General features: G+C 38.7%; 1 protein-coding gene across 1 annotated transcript in view; it reads left to right on the top strand.

The window, feature by feature from the left end:
• LOC145404662 (uncharacterized) overlaps positions 1 to 18,233 on the top strand; it is a 23,807-nt gene extending 5,574 nt beyond the window's left edge. The window contains exons 3-7 of the mRNA XM_080276202.1: positions 11,023 to 11,110; positions 12,383 to 12,468; positions 13,274 to 13,381; positions 15,994 to 16,053; positions 18,147 to 18,233. Coding sequence (XP_080132328.1) covers positions 11,023 to 11,110; positions 12,383 to 12,468; positions 13,274 to 13,381; positions 15,994 to 16,053; positions 18,147 to 18,233 — 429 coding nt within the window. The remainder of the gene's footprint in view (positions 1 to 11,022; positions 11,111 to 12,382; positions 12,469 to 13,273; positions 13,382 to 15,993; positions 16,054 to 18,146) is intronic.
• The last annotated feature ends 2,059 nt before the right edge of the window (positions 18,234 to 20,292 follow it).

Genomic DNA, 20,292 nt, shown 5'->3' with positions numbered 1-20,292 from the left:
AAAATACGGTAGCAATTACACAGGGTTATGAATCCAAACTGGCCAGGCATCTGAATTACAGAGGCCAGCATCCAGCCTACCCTCCTCTGATTTTTGGAAACTACGGACCACCTGACAAAAAAACAAATTTTTTTTTTTTTTTTTTTTTTTTTTTTTTACGGAAACCAGCATATTAAATTTTAAAGTAGAATGAAACAGATTTTCTTCTCTGGATATAGGTACTGATTTTATTTTTTTACTGAAGCAGATTTAATACGTTTACTACAGAAAATCTAATTTACATTTTTGGATATAAATACTGACCATTATTAACTGAAAGAGATTTAATATTTTTGTTATGGACCGAATGGGATTTAAAACTCTGGGTATAAACAGATAGATAATCACACGGAAATACAAATATCATGTGTGTGTGTACTGAGTGGTGGTTAATGTGTTACAGTTTTATTTGCTTATTTTTTCCGCGGCATCAACTGACACTTCAAAATTATGCATGACGGTAAAAAACATGATTAAAGAATTAGATAATATTTTGACGGACAGGTAAGATGTGCTACGATATATATTTTTTCCCCGGTCACACTCTTCCCGGACAGTAAATGACAGCCACCAGTATTATGCATGATGCTGTATTCTGGGAACAATAAAACATAAATGAATAAATAAATGGAAGGTCCTGTGTATATGCTGACGAGTTATATGTGTTATGACTTTTTCTTGTTTATTTTTCATCTTCTCATTTTCTTCTTAGACACAAAATGACACTGTTAAGTACTATGCATGTCCATACGATATAATACCATAAAATATTAAAGCATATTGAAAACTCTGTGTAGTTTGGAGAATAATTAAATTACGTAATATTTTTTGTCTTCCTCGACAATAAATGAAAGGTTTAAAAATTTCTGGATGACACAAAACTTTCAAAACAATAACCACACTGAAATGCAAATATCCAAAGTATTTTCAGAAACAGTGGATAATTCGATACTTTTTTCTTTTCTTCTCTACGGTTCTTGTTCTTCCTGTTCGTGCCATGACAGGTGTGTGCATTATGCATGAGACAACACTATCTATACACCTGGCCCACACAGGTAAGGTCAGGGAGCATACGTAGAAGCTCTCTTGTATTTACCTGCTTTTTGACGGGGTAGTGGCTCAAGGGTCCATAATCTCGTCGGTAAGTAAGCACCCTAACACCTCTACCTTAGCGATTTATTTCTGGATATGTCTGGTTAATGTCCTTTTCCACGCTATTTATGGAGAGTATGGTGATGTTTGAAGGATTAATGGAATCCAGAAGACAGTAAGGTGTAATAAGCAAAAATAAATTGCTAAGGAAAGGGTGTTAGGGAGCTGCCTTAAACGACGAGGGCGTCAGATGAGGCAATGGTAAGGTAATCCCCATTTATCCTCTTCCCCTTCTTAAGTAACTTCTGATGAATTTTTGCAGCTCCCCTTTAATCGATACAATTAACTCATGACCATATTCGTTTTATAATATGACAAAAAATACATAAAACAGAAAGAAATATAAAACTAACGAAATAAAAAGAAAATGAAAAACCAAACCGGAAAAAAATATTACTCGACAAAAAATCTAGTTGTTCCACCTTGCTCGCACTCTGCATTTTATTTTCCGTGTACTGAGAAAAAATCTAGTTCTTCCACCTCGCTCTCACTCCGCATTTTTTTTTACGTGTACAAACTGATGGCTTGCCATTTAAGTCAGTAAAGTTCAGTCTTCAGCGTTACAGTAAAATCCCCCAAGTTAACATCTCCATTTATTCTCTTCCTCTTCTTACCTATTTTAATTTCACATTTGCGGGTCCAGTTAATCCCTTCACTAAATACAACATTGAATTGAAGGTGATAAGTAGTAAAGTTCACTCACGAGTGTATTCTTTTTTATATATTTGTACACACACACACACACACACACACACACACACACACACACACACACACACACATACACAAAAGCATGAATCTCTATCAAGTTTACACATCTTGTCCCTCCAATTTCCTACCTGCACAATACTTACACTTGCTCAATTATTTTTATGTAGTTACATATATATTTACCTATTTTTCGTCAGGATGTAAAAACAGCTAGTAATTTTCTTAATCAAAAACCAATTCCCTTACCAATCTCGCAAAAACATGTTAAAATTTGTGTTCCTCAGAGAGAGAGAGAGAGAGAGAGAGATTTAACACTTGACTTCTTACAATTCGCCACACAGCATCGGCAGTTTCACTACTATCTTGTTTTATTTGTTTTTTATTTTTTTTTAAGTCCGTAAAAGAACATGAAAAACGCATCACCCACTACAACACTCCCCCATCTTGTCTCTCAACCCTTCTCTCACTCGACGAATTTCATTTTTCACACGGACGTAAAAACTTCAGGTATTTCACTTCAACCAACACGATTCTGTTTTCACGGCAGGGGTAAGATCTGAACCTGACATTGCCCTATATATACAATTGATTTTATTATTTGATTTTTTACACAGCGTTCCTTATATACACAGCTTTACTTGACCATGGCATTACTTAGGGAGAAAATTTCCTTATTACTTTACTTTTAATGAGGTTTTTCCTACGTAAGCAATTCCTTTTATTATCCGACTGTAAAGTGATACCTTATTTGCAGTCCCCCTTTAACCCCATTTTTATTACTATTATTTTCCCCGTGTATGTAAAGAATGGTTGCTTTTTTTTTAATTCATTACAGATCATTCCTTATATACACTGCTCCTTATCTGACATTTACCATGGCTAATTTCAATCACTTCAGTTCGAAAAATCTCCCTCGTGTTGTGTAAAAAAACATGTAAGTGATATATATTTGTTACCACGTCCTCGTTCTGAAAGTTATAGAATACTGTTTCAAAACCCTTCAGTGGGATGGATTTTTATTAAGTTGAATAGAACAGTTTGAACGAAGTAAGAACGATTTTAAAAAACTGTTGTGCTGTCAGTCGTTTCCTTCCCAACGATGCAACAGAGGGAGAGAGAGAGAGAGAGAGAGAGAGAGAGAGAGAGAGAGAGAGAGAGAATCTCAACACCGACAATGACAATTTTTCTTTTTTTGATGGTAAAAACAATATCCTCATAAAATTTCAACACTGACTGCTACGACCATTTCTTTTATTTACTTAATTATTTGTTATTATTATTATCGCTATTATTATTATTATTATTATTATTATTATTATTATTATTATTAATTATCTTTATTATTCTGACGGTGAAATCATTACTACGATGCAATTTTAAAACTAACCAAGACAACATAATTTCTTAAATACTTTTCACCTGCAATCTCCACGTTATTATAATCAACTTAGTTGCAGCCTTAATGGGGATTGTCTCTAATGGGGACTAATACAGACATCTTCATTATGACACACACACACACACACACACACACAGCTGTAGCCAACACAAAACCGCTGACAGTATTCTCACAATCAGCACTGCCCGTAACACCAGGTAAGTTGCGACGTCCACAAATATCCCTAAGTTACACCCTCATAACACACCTTACGTTGCGTCGCCCTTAAAACTTCCGCAGCTATAACACACAAACATTACTTAGCTCTCTCATGGCCGGGAGTGAGTCATAGGAGCCTGAATGTGAGAAAGCGAAGAGCACATAACACACACACACACACACACACACACACACACACACACACACACACACACACACACACACACACTTTCCGAGCTGCTGCATCGCCCATAATATTTCGTAAGTTCTATTCCCCGTAAATTTTCACAACGTGTCTTGCCCATAAATCGTCTTAGGTTTGCTCGTCCTTAACATTCCCAATACTGTTTTATGCATGACATTTCCTTGGCTGAATTATACATACATACATTTCACATACATCTCATACATTTCATATACTTATTTACCCACTGCATTTCCTTTGCTGAATAATATATACATTTTATATACACGCATTTCATATACATTCCATATTTTTCTTCATCTATGACATTGCCTTGGATGAATCATACATACATACACACACACATACAGTACATACATACATACACACATACATTCATACAAAATATACATACATACATACACAGATTCATACATACATACCTAAATACATACACATACAGTTATATAAGCATGTACACATACATACATACATACATAACGTACATATATTTCATTCATATACATTTCCTATACATACATATCTTGCTTCACCCATGACATTTCCTTGGTTAAATCTTACAGACAGTTTTTTTTAATTATCAAGGCATAAACCAGCCTCGTCTTGCCATTTCAGGTACCAAGGCTCTAATTTACGAAGGTGTGCCACGAATTTATATATACTACACACATGTCTTAAGTGTCTCACCTGTCATTAACTCTTTACCGCCCACGTAAAGGAGAGGTTATGTTTATGATCGTGCGTGTGTGTGTGTGTGTGTGTGTGTGTGTGTGTGTGTGTGTGTGTGTGTGTGTGTGTGTGTGTGTGTGTGTGTGTGTGTGTGTGTGTGTGTGTGTGTGTGTGTGTGTGTGTGTGTGTGTGTGTGTGTGTGTGTGTGTGTGTGTGTGTGTGTGTGTGTGTGTGTGTGTGTGTGTGTGTGTGTGTGCGCCTGTCTTTGTCTAAATGTCTATCTATGTATTTCTGTATGTCTTTATGTGTGTGTCTGTCTGTCTTGCTGTCTGTTTGTGCAACTATGTGTATGTCTACTGAATGTGTTTATGTTTTTGTGACTGTCTTTATCTGTGTGTTACCCGTCTGGTGTCTGTTTTTCTGTCTCTTTTTCTGCTCGGTCTCAAACTCCTAAAAACCTTAATCTAGAAACCGGCTGCCATCAAACGTATCTAGATCAAGTTCGCATGCTAAGGTCAAAGGTCAAGGCCATGGGAGTGACAAGAAATACACCAAGGAGTGGGTGGTTATCTCCTACCTCCGGGTCAGTCCACTTAACCCTTTCAGTACGACGACACTGTTTACTTACACTAAGGCGAGACTGTTTAGTTAATGTACGGGAGGCCAGTCCAGAAGAAGGGGTCAATATGGGCAATACCTAACCCCTCCAGTTTCTGAAGTCTTATATATTGCATAAAAACTCCCTGGCAGTAGCAAGAATGTTATATGTCATAGAAGTAAATGGAAAAAAAAATCTTGTCTTAAATTTAACATCTTGCAATGTATTTTAACCAAACATGAAAACAATCTTTTACTGGCAAGCTGTAAACCAGTCCCTGTACTGCTTTCACGTCAGTACAGTTTGACTGTGACTTTATTTTTATTTTACTATCTTTGTCTTATTCTGGTCGTTTCGTCACACTCTTGTAGGAGCTGCCCAGCATAGGTCAACTGGCTTACTGTAGTTATCCTTTTTCTTATGTCCTTTTCTCTATAATGTCACTGCTATACACTTCATACAACCTCGTAAGAAAATCCACACAAGTGTCTTCCATCACCTACATCAATTTGCTTTGGTAATCACCCTCCAAGATATAGATTATTATTTATTTCAACGTAAAAATCAATGGAATGAAGAGTATCCAAATTCTTTTCTTAACCGGTTCTGTTTAATTATTCGGCCCTGACACACACCCAAAATGCGCTTTAGCAATCCATATATTTTTTTTATTTAGGCGTAAAACCTTATACATTCTTTGCAACCAAGATTTTTCTCGTTACCTTTTCAGCGCGAGGATGTAATTACTAGCTTATGATTCCTAACTTCCGGTAATTTTATTGAAGTTACGAGTCATCTGGTAGTCAAAGGGTTAAAGAAGGTGATAATTAACAAACGCAGTTGAAAAGGTCCCTCCCAAGTTGAAAATACTCATCGTAAAATAACAAGAACACACACACACACACACACACACACACACACACACACAACACAAAGACGTTACTGCAGTGAGGGGCTAAAGGACCCTGTGTCTATACCCGTACATTACCTACGCCTCCCTTTAACTGAATAATATTGCGCTAGATATACTAAAAGGAAGAAAAGAGCATCAAACTGAAGGAGTTAAAAATTGTTGGACTGAGTGATGAGGAAGTGGTGATTGTGTTTGAGAGGAGCTAGAAGGAGAAAAAGAAAGGGAGCCAGAGAAAGGAAGGAGGAGAGGCGGGAGGAATAAGGAGGGAAGGAGACAGGAATTTAGAGAGAAATGGGAAGAGAATGGAGGGGGAGAGAGACTGTAGGAGGGAGGAGGGAGGAAAAGAAGGGAAGGGAGCAGGGGGAGAGAGAGGAGGAGAGGGATAGGCTACTGGTAAGGGGGGGGGGGTGGAGGGGAATAGGAAGATGTGGAGAGGAAGAGATGGGAAGAAGGGTAAAGTAGGAAGAGAGAGGGGGGGGCGGATAGACAGGGGGTGGAGTATATGGAAAGCAGGATAGACGGGGATAAAAGAAGGGGGAAAGAACTAAGACACTGATGGAGGTGGAAGAGAACAGAGAGGTGAGTGGAAGAGAAAAGAGAGAGAAATGGGAACGAATAGAGAGGGACGAGGGGAAAGGAGAGAGGGTGGTGAAGGGGGGATAGCTAGAGGGGAGTGGGAGAGAATAGAGAGGGAAGCGGAAGAGAAGAGAGAGGGATGAGGAGAGAGAAGAGAGGGAGAGAGAGGATAGTGGTCAGTGTTTGCATACAGAGGATAAAGGGGGGGGGGATCTAGCTCAACCCAGATCTCTGTGTTTATCTTCCCGGAGCAAACCATCCGCTATCTCCCTCACACATGTATCTATAATCTATCTATCTATCTGTCAATCTATCTATCTGTCTGTCTGTCTATGTGAACACTGCCTATTGCTATTTCACCCTCACATGTCCCTCTCTATCTCTCCGCCTCTCTAATCTAGCTGTGTATTATCTTTCACTGTATCTCCTTCAGACGTTCCTCTCATCATCATCTATCAGTCTACAGTCTATCGCTCTACCTTTCCCACAGGATCCTCTGTATCGTCATTTATAATCTATCCATCTATCGTCAATATCTGTATTTTCCTCACACACACCTCTATCTACCTTTGATCTATATATCTAATGCGTATCACCGTTTTTTCCTTACACTCACCTTTCTATCAATCCACCGCAATCTGTCTATCTACCGTCAGTCCTGGAATCTATCTATCACCCCTAACACCTACTGATCTCTGTCACGTCTGTCCACTTTCTTATTTAAGAGAGACCTGTTTGATAGTCATATAATATATATATATATATATATATATATATATATATATATATATATATATATATATATATATATATATATATATATATATATATATATATATGTGTGTGTGTGTGTGTGTGTGTGTGTGTGTGAATATATATACCGTATTACAGTAAATCAATGTAACTATTAGGACAAGTGTCATTACGTTACTCTCTCTCTCTCTCTCTCTCTCTCTCTCTCAGACGGTTTTCGTCAGCCTCCCACTGCCCTCTTCCCGTCCCAAAGGCAAAGCGTAGTTCTATTAAAGACTCCTGCTGCCATATGCCCTTTAACCCCGTCCTGCCTCAGTGCCGATACTTCATTCAATCATAATCCTCAAAGCATCTAGATAATACACTGATAACCATAAAACCAGCCACGTGTAAGCCTTATCGTAACAGTAATAACCATGGTGATGATGATGGTGATGGTGGTGGTGGTTTTAATAATGATGATGATGATGATGATGATGATGATGATGATAATTATAATAGTAATAATAATAATAATAATATTAACAATAATAATAATAATAATAATAATAATAATAATAATAATAATAATAATAATGACAACAATTATAACAACAACAACAACAATAACAACAATAATAATAATAATAATAATAATAATAATAATAATAATAATAAAAATAATAATAATAATAATAATGGTCATGACGATAAAAATGATGATATGATACGCTAACTTCACTCATTTCTTACAGCAGCCAGGCAATTCTGAACGTACAACCAAATACCTTTCCCTGTAATACCAAACACTACCAAAAGCAACAGTAGAGAAAAAAATATGCTACCCAACTGCGATATTCAGGCTGGGGTGCGGAGTTCCAGGAAGCTTATATTTTCACCCACCATGTCACTCAGCTGCCATCCCTCATTAATCTTTATCCTCCAGGCATGCAGGTATTACAGAATAACTATCTCATGCTCGGACAAAAATAATACACAAAACTATTATAACTGAGAGCACTGTTCACTTAACCCAGGAAGCTTCAGGGAATCTTATGATTTTCACTCTAATCTCACTCAACTGCAATCTCTCGTTAATCTTAATGTGTCTGTCATGCATTTAAGACAGAAATAATTGTCAAACCCAGCAAGTTAAAGATGAGTAATAGTAACAGTAGCAGTAGTAGTAGTAGTAGCAGTAGTAGTAGTAGCAGTAGTAGTAGTAGTAATAGTGGTGGTGGTAGCAGTAGCAGTAGCAGTGGTCGTAGTAGTAACAGAGTATAATTATATTCACTTGTACCATTCTCTAAATTTTTGGATAACGTACACTCACCTAAACAGATGCATACCATTTAGTCTCATCCTTACACACTTATACACCTACCCTTACCAAAACACAGATACTTTAGCTTTGTATGCTCTAACCGCGCGGCTTGTGGGATTACCTCAGCATCAAGGTAAACACACACACACACACACACACACACACACACACACACACACACACACACACACACACACACACACACACACACACACACACACACACACACACACACACACACACACACACACGGGAAGTTTGTGGGAACAGGAAAAAGTCCCATCCCAATCCCTCACACGCTCTGAACACATGATTGAAAAATAACAAAGACCCGGCTCACACACGCTTCCCTTGCCTCCACCCGGCTGTAAACACACAAACAGACGCGCAAACACACACACACACACACACACACACACATAAAGATCACACGCTCATACATTTATACTGTACATACACACAAGCACACATACATATAAATAAATGCCCTCTGTCTTTCACAGATATACGCACAAATTCTGTCCACACACACACACACACACACACACACACACACACACACACACACACACACACACACACACACACACACATACACACACACACACGTAAACACAGTGGCTAGCTATCATCAGGCCTCATCCAGCCGTGAGGAAGACAAACAAGTCTCTCTCTCTCTCTCTCTCTCTCTCTCTCTCTCTCTCTCTCTCTCTCTCTCTCTCTCTCTCTCTCTCTCTCTCTCTCTCTCTCTCTCTCTCTCTCTCTCTCCCTCAAAATAAATAAGAACAACAACACAGTATTGAACTTTAATGAAAATACTGTTCCCAAAGTCGAGCAAGAAGAGCAACGCAAACTTCATAATTTAACATCTTGAATTTCCTCTCCACGATGACGCTATTTAATAGACTTTTACTCCCACCTAATGATTTTATTAAACTTTGTAATGGCCTCTTACAGTAAAGGAAATAATAACCATCTCAATAATACAGCTAAATCACGACGCATTATTATTTTCTTCGCTTTACTTCATCCATCCGAAGATTTCACTGAACCTACTGAAGATCTCTCGTAGGGATGATAGTACCGGTAAAGTCAGCCAACCCTTTTCATAATAACGCCTTACTTCCACTGTTCTTGCTACTACCCCATCATTTTATATCTCTAAAGGATGACCATTTGTAGTAATAGTAGTGATTCTCCACAGCATGACACCTTCTTTACTTTCTTGTTCCCCTAAATAATTATTTTTATTTCTTCCAGGGCATGTAGCAAAGAGCAAAGGGTTAACAAGCAGTTTGCATACACTTCGCCGACTGTCTCACTCAGTCCTGCCTAACATACACTGCCCCAATTCCCTTCTGTCTCGCCAAATAGCGCTTCACTCAACCTGGTCTTACCATTCCTGCCTCACCATTCCTGCCTTAACCCAATCCGCCCTAACTAGCACTGCCTTACCCTACCCAAGTAAATAGTGCCTCAACTCACCCTGCCTCAATAAACACTGCCGCGCCCTCTCCTGCCTCACACAACCCTGCATCATAAAACCCTGTCTCACCCAACCCTGCCTTACTTTGTCCTCCTATACCCCATCCTGCCTCAATAAACACTGCCTAACTTTGCCCTGCCTCACCCAACCTTGCCTTAACTTGTCCACCCCAACCTGCCTCAATACACACTGCCTCTCCCTATCCTACCTCACCCAACCCTGCCTTGCCTTGTCCTGCCTCAGCCATCACTGTGTCACCAATACCCCGGTTCCATTGAAGCGAAGGGCAAAAATTTCGTTTTATTTTGCTTTTATTTGAAAAGTTACGCCCTGTGCCCTATACGTCGACGCCTGAACCCATCTACAGGAATTAATCTAAGCTAATCTAACCTAATCTAATTTCACCTAACCCAACCTAACCTAGCTTTATATATATATATATATATATATATATATATATATATATATATATATATATATATATATATATATATATATCCTACTCTGATCACAGGCTATGACTTTATGGCGTTTGATAACCAGCAGGGCACTTACGACACAACAACAAAGTATTGGTCAGTGCAGCCCTCACACGTTTCCATGGCACTCCAGAATTAATATCACCATTTGTTTCGTAATACGCTGGTGACATCACATTTAGATCAAGCACTAATCTTTTTTTATTACGTGTCGGTGGGGTCATTTGTTGGAGCACTAAACACGCTGAGATAGATTTCGTGGCCTTATTTCAGGTCAATTTGGATTTCGTAACGTCTCTGCCTCGGTGATTTACTGTGCTTATTTAATTTTTTTATAATTACTTGTCGATACTCAATATAAATAACATAAAAGAGAAATCTGAAATGCAAGGAATAGGTGTTAGGATCTCCCTAAGCCTATTCAGACTCCAAACCTGTTCCTTCGAGGGCTCAGATCAAACCCACTACCTCGTTATCCACTCCTCCATCCTCTCCCCACTAACCCAGCCTAACTAACCATGCCTCTCCCTCTTCTCCCCAGGCCGCGTCCCTGGTGGTGGCGGGGCTGTGTGGGTGGCGGCTTATGGTCAACGCCAGACACCCACATCACCTTCAGGATGTCTATTACGGTGAGTCGTGCGTTTATTATTTCCCTCTAATGTATTTTCTTCCTATGCCCTCTTTAGTTTTCCATGTCTCTAGCTTTTCTTCCTTATGCCTACTTTGTTGAACTGATCTCTTGCATTTCTTTCTGATTACTTTCTTTAAATCCCTCAGGTTTATCCAGCTTTTTTGTACGTCACTTCCTCGTTCTATTGTGTTATTTTTTCTGCTCATCTTCCGTACGACCTCTTTCATATTTTTCATTCTTCCTCTTTTGTCCACCTTCACCATTCTTCTTTATTACATTTCGTCTCTCTCTCTCTCTCTCTCTCTCTCTCTCTCTCTCTCTCTCTCTCTCTCTCTTTCTCTTATTATTAACTTCCCCTTTCTGGACCCTCTTTGACATTTTTTCTCGTCTCTTTCTTCTTTTCCTTCCTGTTTCCTAATATCCTACGCTTTTATAAACTAGTATAATTCAACTTTTGCTTTGCCAATTAGTAAGAATGTTTTTGCCAACATGAAAAAGTCCTTTCTTAAACTTTGGCTATCTTTGGAATGAAATATGTCATCAGTAATAATAATCGTTCTTTAACAACAATCTAAGAAAAAAGCACAGCAACAAAACTAAAATTTACATAATAACTAAAATGTATCGTGAATTCCATCATGACTGGCCCTTCTAAAATGCATAATTCATGACAGTCCTTCAAAATGTATAACTAACTTAACAAAATCTTAAAAATAAAATGCAAAATCTATTGTTTACCTCCATGGGAATTCCTGTTAGCTGTGTGTTTGTTGGGTTCTGTATTTGTTATTTTCTCTATTGTTTGAACTTTGTACTGTATGTGCTCTGTTTGTTTCAATTTTGTAATATCTGAATTCTGTATTGGGAAAGCTCTGATTTTTTTTTTTTACTTTTTTGCTAATAGGCACTTCTACTTTTATCTCCGAATTTAGTCATGTATTGTATGAACTTACTATGCATATTTTCAGGTTTGTTATTTTGGAAGTGTATTGTTTTATCTCCATATGAACTTGTCCCCCAATGGAACCATATTACTCAAATCAACGTCGTCAAAAATTACATCAATAATTACAAAAAAAATTAATAAGCCGTTGGCCATGAAAAAATAATATTCAAATCACACGGACATATCAGAAATCTAAACCAAGAATTCGATAACTCTATCCATTAAATAAGCATACAAATCACACAAAAATCCCTCTAAACTCAGATACAAATTTGGAATCGCGCCAAACTCAAAAATAAAGTTGAAATTTTTGCGGTATTTCAGGCGTGCAGATCTCCTACGTGTCAACCCTCTGTACCCACGTCACCCTCATCGTCCTCAGTACCTTCCTCATCCTCGGCGTCTACAAGGTTAGTCATCATCATCATCATCATCATCATCATCGCAACCACCGTAATTGTCAACGTAAACGTCAGCCATCATCATCATCACTCTCATCAACCAAAGTGTCATCATCCTCATCATCATCATCATCATTATCATCATCAGCGGACGAATTACACTCGTACCGAGATCAAAAGAAAAATAATTTGCACACAAGCCATGTTTTTTTTTTTTTTCACGTGCTTCACATACATTAGTGGGAAACAATCAAAAAGGGGCTGACAGAAAAGTAAATTACCCTAAAAAAGAACAGCACAAGAAGGCAATCAAATAAATCCATTGTCGTCCCAAAATGTACAATTTACGTTCATCCCCCAAAGCAGTGTCTCTCACCTGTGCATGTGACCTAAAATGTACCTCATGTCCTAAAAAAAAAAAAACTGCATGATCACCTAAAAAAAAATAACTTACGTCCAAAAAATGCCTTGAGTCCAAAAAATGCCTTGTGTCCAAATAATAATTATGTCCAACAACTCATCTCCAAAAAAATACCTTGTCCAAAAAAAACTGATGTCCAAAAAATGCCTGATGCCCTAAAAAGTTAATGGCGTCCTAAAAATAAGTGTCCAAAATCCCAAAAAAATGTAATGTCCAGAAAAGTGCCTGATGTCCTAAAATGTGTCTGATGTCCTAAAAAGCGTCTGATATCCTAAAATGTGCCTGATGTCCTAAAAAATGTTTGATGTCCTAAAATGTGTCTGATGTCCTAAAATGTGCCTGATGTCCTAAAATGTGCCTGATGTCCTAAAAATCCTTGTGATATTCCTACAGGAGCGGCGGGGGCTGGTGACGCCGTGGGTGGTGGGCAACATTACATTCATGGCCCTGGAGGCTGTGTGTGTCATGTACTCTAATGTGCTCAGGGACCATATCAACAAGGTAATGCCAAAGTACACTTTTATTACAATATTTTTTTCATTTCCATCTGTCCTGTTTTTACCTCTCTCATTTTTCCCCCCATATTCTTTTTTTTTTGTCTCTCCCTCTCTCCTTTTTTCCTTTTTTCTCCCACCGTCTGTCCCTCTCTCCCGTTTTCCTTTTTTTCTCCCTCCCTCCCTCTCTCCCTAATTCATTTTCTCTCCCTGCAGACTGTGTGTCATGTGCTGCTTTGTGCTCAGGGACCACATCAACAAAGTAATCGTTTAGTACATTATTTTTCATTTCAACCTATCCTGCGTTTTTACTCTTTTTTGTCCCTCTCTATTTAGTCTGTTTTTTTCCTCTCCCTCTTTTTTCCCCCAATCATATTTTTCTCCCTCCCTCCCTCCCTCTTTCTTTTTCTCCCTCCCTCTCTCTGTAGGCATTGTGCCATGTACTGCAAGGTGTTCAGGGACCAGAGAAACAAGGTAATGCTGCAGTACATTCATTTTAGCCTCTCTTTATCAAGCTGGTTCTCCCTCACTCTCTTTCGCTCTCACTCATTTTTCCACCTCTATTTCTCACGTGTTTCACCCCTCACTCTCACGTTTGCATCTGTGTCCTCTTATCTCTTGCTCACCATTCTATGTGCTCAGCAATCATATCAACAAGTTCAATGCTTCGTACACTCTTGTTAGTCTTTGTATCTGGCTACTCTGTCACCCACACCTGAACGCACACACTCATCTCTAACAAAAACTCCACCGCCACATTAATCTCCAAAACACACACACACACACACACACACACACACACACACACACACACACACACGCACACACACACATACACACACACACGCACCCTGTCACACTTGTTCAAATTTTCATCCCAGCCACACGTTCATATGTCACACACGTAATTTACACAGCGCGTAAATATAACTTTGTCTCTGTCCTCTCACTTATCATCCTCAACTCTGACGCAAACATTAATCCTCACTTGCAGCACCAATAACTGTCAAATTACCTTGCATCCCGTGTTTTATTAATCACCGTAATATTGGCTAACGTTGTGTTTTTACCAGGCTATTCAGTGTGATGGAGTATTTTTATATGTTTATTCTTGTTTGAAAGACTGACTTCAGCGCTGGAAGGACGCTTACTAATGGAGGGGTTCATAAATGCATGTGACTCTCAAGTTCGAAAAGTCCCCCTGAAGTAAACAAATTCGTCCCGAGAGACTAACTAAAAAAATAGATTATCAGTCAAAGAATTAAAACCACGATATTAGAAGCCTGTTTCCTATGATTGCGTTATTTTTGGATATCAAAATACCTTCCACATTCTCATAAATCTATCCATCATTATCTACAGAGACCAACTACGGATTCTGCGTGTGGTGTGTGTGTGTGTGTGTGTGTGTGTGTGTGTGTGTGTGTGTGTGTGTGTGTGTGTGTGTGTGTGTGTGTGTGTGTGTGTGTGTGTGTGTGTGTGTGTGTGTGTGTGTGTGTGTGTGTGTGTTAATGCACAAAGTGAAAAATCCAGATGCCAGAAACATGCACTAAAGCTGCTCTTTCCCTCGCAGTATTATTATCTTGATATTTTAGCCATTTCGAGCTTTCTCACCGAGATGTACAGTATGACGAAAATAGAAAGAAAAAGTAAGAGAAAGAAAAACAAACAGAAAAAAAGAAAGGAAATAAAAACAGAAAAATGAAGAAAAATCCGACAAATATCTTCACGTCAGGAAAAATTCACTTTCTCACATATGATCTATAAATTTTTCCTTGCGTCCGTCCGTGTCAGCACCGATCCTGACATCTCCAGTTCTGGCAGTCAGAAATGAGGGAAGAGCGTCAGCAGTGTGTCAGGTGTCCTTTATCTTGGAGGGAAATATTCGCTTTTAAGGCTAATTTTTTGAGGGGGACGAGGACTGACATTAACGTGATGACGGGATGTCTCTTTAGGCAGAGCAGCAATTTTGTCTCGTCTCTTTTGAAGCTATTTTCGTGATGAACAAATATAGACTTTAGGGAAGCAAATGCGCATAGGAAAGACGGACTTACATATTTCACACTGGCACACTACACACTGCCAGATATCATACGTGCCTCACAGTGCATCGCTACAAACTGCCGAGCATCACACTTCACACTGCCATAGGACTACCACGCTTTATACTTCACACTGCCATTTGACTACCACGCCTAGCACTGCCACATTGCACTATGTCACACTTCACACTGCCATACCTAATACTGTAACACTTCACACATCTCCCACCGCTATTCTGCCTCACACTGCCACGCTACACATTGTCATCCCTGACACTACCATTCACCCTTCACCACACTATATCATCACACTTCATATTTACCTCACACTGCCGCGCATCACGCTGCCATGCCTCTCGTCGCACACTTCACTGAGAATTTTCTAACATATGAATAACTTGTGATCTCTCTCTCTCTCTCTCTCTCTCTCTCTCTCTCTCTCTCTCTCTCTCTCTCTCTCTCTCTCTCTCTCTCTCTCTCTCCGTTCATGACAGAAATGTATTTTTTTCCATTCGCATCCATCCAGCCATCCTCCCATTCATCAATCAGTCTACCCATCTATCTCTCTATTTTTCAGAGGTTCGACACTATATGCAAGCTGGAGATGGGTTTCTTCACGGCACGGGTGTTTATGAACGTGAGTATTAATTTCCTGCAAGACAGTGTCTATATTTTGTTCTATGTTGTACTGATTGGAATTATTGGCCTTATTGTTCTTACTGTGGCAACTTAACTGATATAATGATGTGTTTAATGTACAGATTGTAGTTATTGCTTTATTCCATTTATTCTGCTGACTGGATTTATTTTGTTATTGTTGCTATTGTATTCCTCGTATTCTCTGCAGAACTGTACCGTGTTGGATAAGTTAGTGGCGATGCCCAGAAGTGTAATGATCGAGGCTGCTAGTATTAACACTATTTTCACTCATAGTCACTTTACTAGATTGAAGTCATTTTCATTTATATTCTTCCTACCAGCTCGGGGTTAGAAATAATCTTCGTTAGCTTCTCTTATAAGCTATGCAAGTTCTCTAAATTTATAATCATCTGATACAAACAAGAATGAAACAAAAAAAGGCGTCTTATTTGTGAAGTAATTAACATTTTTATAACATGAAGGACCGGAAGGTATATTGCTCTAACTGCCTGGAAATATTGGGCATCACAAGACTTAATGAACGTTATATTTAATCATGGAAAGCGAAAAATGCATGCTGGATGACCAGAGGCAGGGAATTTATTCACTGCCAACAATTATATCAATAAGCATTTACACAAACGAAATTTTACTTTCTTTGTTTATTCATTGGTCTGGTTAAAAAAAAATTACTGTGGATGGCTAATAGCTTTTCTTGCCTCCCTTATATAATTAATTCATTGGCAACAAGTGCATCTATAAAAATCTAAACTAACGAACTTATATTTTTCTTCGTTTAATTTTTCATCCAGTAAAAAAATTTACGAACTGATCCTTGTCGACGGCCAGTAACTAAATTTCATCCTATCCAGTCGTGAAAAAGCAAAGCCATGTCATTTTTTCACTGGCAACAATAATATCAATAAACATTTTTTTGTCTTTTATTTTTAAGTTCAATCCAAATACCGTGCAATATTATATCATGCCAACAACACATAACTTTTTTCCGCCCCTCATACAATTTGTTCATTAACGATAATTATATGAATCAATAATTAAGCTGAGGAGGCCTATACTTTCTTTTACATTTTGATTCACAGCAAAATCCAGCTATTATTTTTTTTCCCCGTCGACAGCCAAAAAAAAACTTTCTCTTGCCGTCGCCAATTTTATTTTTTCACATACCATTATTCTCTTTTTTAATTTCTTCACTATTTTCCCTTTCAGACACTTTTCCTCCCCTCACATCAATAACAAAAACAAAAAATGCACAACTCCCAACAGTTGAAACTCATGTCCACGCCAATTGCTCTCTCTCTCTCTCTCTCTCTCTCTCTCTCTCTCTCTCTCTCTCTCTCTCTCTCTCTCTCTCTCTCTCTCTCTCTCTCATTACTGTTATCATTACTTATTATTATTACGAGTATTAACACCACCATCAGCACCATCACCACTAACATATCCATCACAAGCACAAACTTACATCTGCACTTCTTTACACACACACACACACACACACACACACACACACACACACACACACACACACACACACACACACACACACACACACACACACAACAAAACCACTCCCCTCAGGCCCATCTATCATCCTGTGCCACACCTTTCTTTCTTTCTGGTTCCACACTTGCTCTCTCTCTCTCTCTCTCTCTCTCTCTCTCTCTCTCTCTCTCTCTCTCTCTCTCTCTCTCTCTCTCTGCAAATTTTAACCCCGTTCTCTTTACAATCACACCTTCTCGATATCTCCTAGCAACAAATGTTAAAAAAAGAATGAGATAAAAGCAGAGAGACAATCAGACACTGACGGACTGACTGATACATTCCTAGTTAGACGGACAGACAGACAGGCAGAAAGAAACGGAGATAAACAGATGGATACAGAAAGACACAGAGGCAGATAGACAGGTACACACTGGTAAACAGACAGATAGGCAGACAGACAGTCAAATAGACAGACAGGCAGACAAACAAACAGACAGACAGACAGACAGATAAATATAAAGATAAACAGACAAGACAGATAAAGATAGCCTCCCAGTCTAACTCTCACCACATCCCTTTCTCCCCCCACAGATCCTGGCGCTATGGGGGGTGATGCGCTTCTACAGGAACATCCGCTCTGGCCTGACCTACAGAGACCCCGAGGCCATCGAGCTATAGGCCCCCTTCACAAAAAATAATACTGAGGGGAGACCAGGAATCGATACCAAGGGCAGCTGTATTGTCACATCTCCTGGGTTTCTATTTATGGTGCACCGCGGGAGGAGGAATGGACATCGATTGGTGATATTCTTGTAAGGGGCGATACTAAACTGACTTACCATAAAGAATTTTTCGTGTTGAATGGATGGATTTATGCAGTGATATATATTTTGAAGACTAGTGATGGGTTTGTATTACTCAACTTGGTTCCTGAACAAAACGGAAGCCGTGCAAAGGTATGGATGTATTATAATTTTGTGAGTACGTGAACTGCTGAGTCGACCTCCCCTGAAGATTCTTTCGTGTCGTTTTAAAGATTTATGCGGTGATATATATTGTGAAGAGGAGTGATGGGTGACGCTTGCCTTGTTCAGATAAAAAGTATGCAGAACTACTGAGCTACCTTGTGACTTTTTCGTGTTGGCTGAGAGGAATTATGCAGTGATTTGTTCAGGAGAGAGGTGATGGCTAAGTTTAAGAGATAAGCGATGGAAATTCCTTAAGCATATCTGCTACTCTCCATACTGACTCTTCTGATGTAAAAACTACTTACTATCCTCATGATTCTTTCGCTATAATTGGGAGGATTTTTGCAATGACATATCTTAAAAATTCGTGGTGCCATAGTTGTATCTGGTCATATAAACTATTAATACAGGAGGACGTATGTTTCTAAGAGAGCTGCCGATCTACCTTATATTATATAGTGTAGGATTTATTTATTTATCTATCCATCTATCCGTTTTTGGTAGTAATAATTCGCAAAACACTATTGGAGTTCCCATACTTTTTTCGTGTTTAAATATACTGAGGACCATGGCACAAGGCACCAGCTCATAATATAATGAATATATACTGAACTACTGGCCTGTTCTGAACCTCCTTTCGTGGACGGTTTTAAAATAGCTCGAGTGATGCATCCTCAAAATACTAACAATACCATACTTGTCTCTGCTTCTGTTCAAATCTAGAATGGAAAATGTGTACAGACGTCGATTCCTAATATCCTTGTTGAATTGGTGCCCTACCTAGCAGATACTTTCAAGAATATGTTAAGATTTTTTTTTTTTTCATTTTATTTATTTATTTATTTATTTATTTTTTTTTGCAGTGGGTCATTTGGAACCACAGCGGTGGAATTCCCTTACTGACCTCCATTTTCTTTCCAATAAACTATGAAAGGAGTAAAGTTTAAGATGGTTTATACGAACACAGTAACTATGACAAAAAACTCTCCCTGGATTATGTCTTCGTGAACATTACTGAATTATTTGCAGACGAAAAGGAATCACGAGAGAAATATTTTGCAATACTCAGTTTGTACTTTGTTTAGGGGAGAGGAGTGGGACAGTGTGGTGGGCCAAAGATAAATTGCTAGATATATCAAAACTAGTACTAGGCCTTCCATGACTAGCCAAAAGAAGTGCCACAATGCAACGGTGCGATAGAGAAGAGAATATATCACTTACGGCACTATCTTCCTTTGCTACATAACTACGATGAACACAATAATATGGTTACCTGATGCACGACTTTCCTTAGCCGTAAACAGTCTCAAAAGAAGAAGAAAAAGAAAGGATACACTGCTGCGGTGAGATGAAGAATGATGGAGTGAATATTCAAAAGAGGAGTTTGCTCAGACACAAATAGTCTCGAAAGATGAAGTAATAACTCATAAAATGAAATAATGAAGGATTATATGATTAATCTGACGAGTATGAGGTTACAGAGAGGTGCTACGATTGCTGCTGTGAGATAGAGAATGACGATGAGGTCACTCGAGACATGTTCCTTTGCTACATATTGATGTGAGATAGAAAAGGATTTTGTGGATATTTGTCAGCGCTATACTGCTGCTGTGAGAGGGAGAATGACGATGCGATTACCTGGGGCATGATCTTCCAATGCTATATTAATAAGGTGAGACAGAGACGGATTTCTAGACTACTTAAAAGCGCTACATTGCCGCGGTGAGAAGAACGTCGATATAACAACCTGGAGACAACACAAACCTAAG

Source organism: Coenobita brevimanus, chromosome 64, assembly GCF_032717465.1.
Source record: "Coenobita brevimanus isolate Jiangsu-jjx chromosome 64, ASM3271746v2, whole genome shotgun sequence".
Lineage (NCBI taxonomy): Eukaryota > Metazoa > Arthropoda > Malacostraca > Decapoda > Coenobitidae > Coenobita > Coenobita brevimanus.
This window is presented reverse-complemented; position numbering and strand designations above follow the sequence as displayed.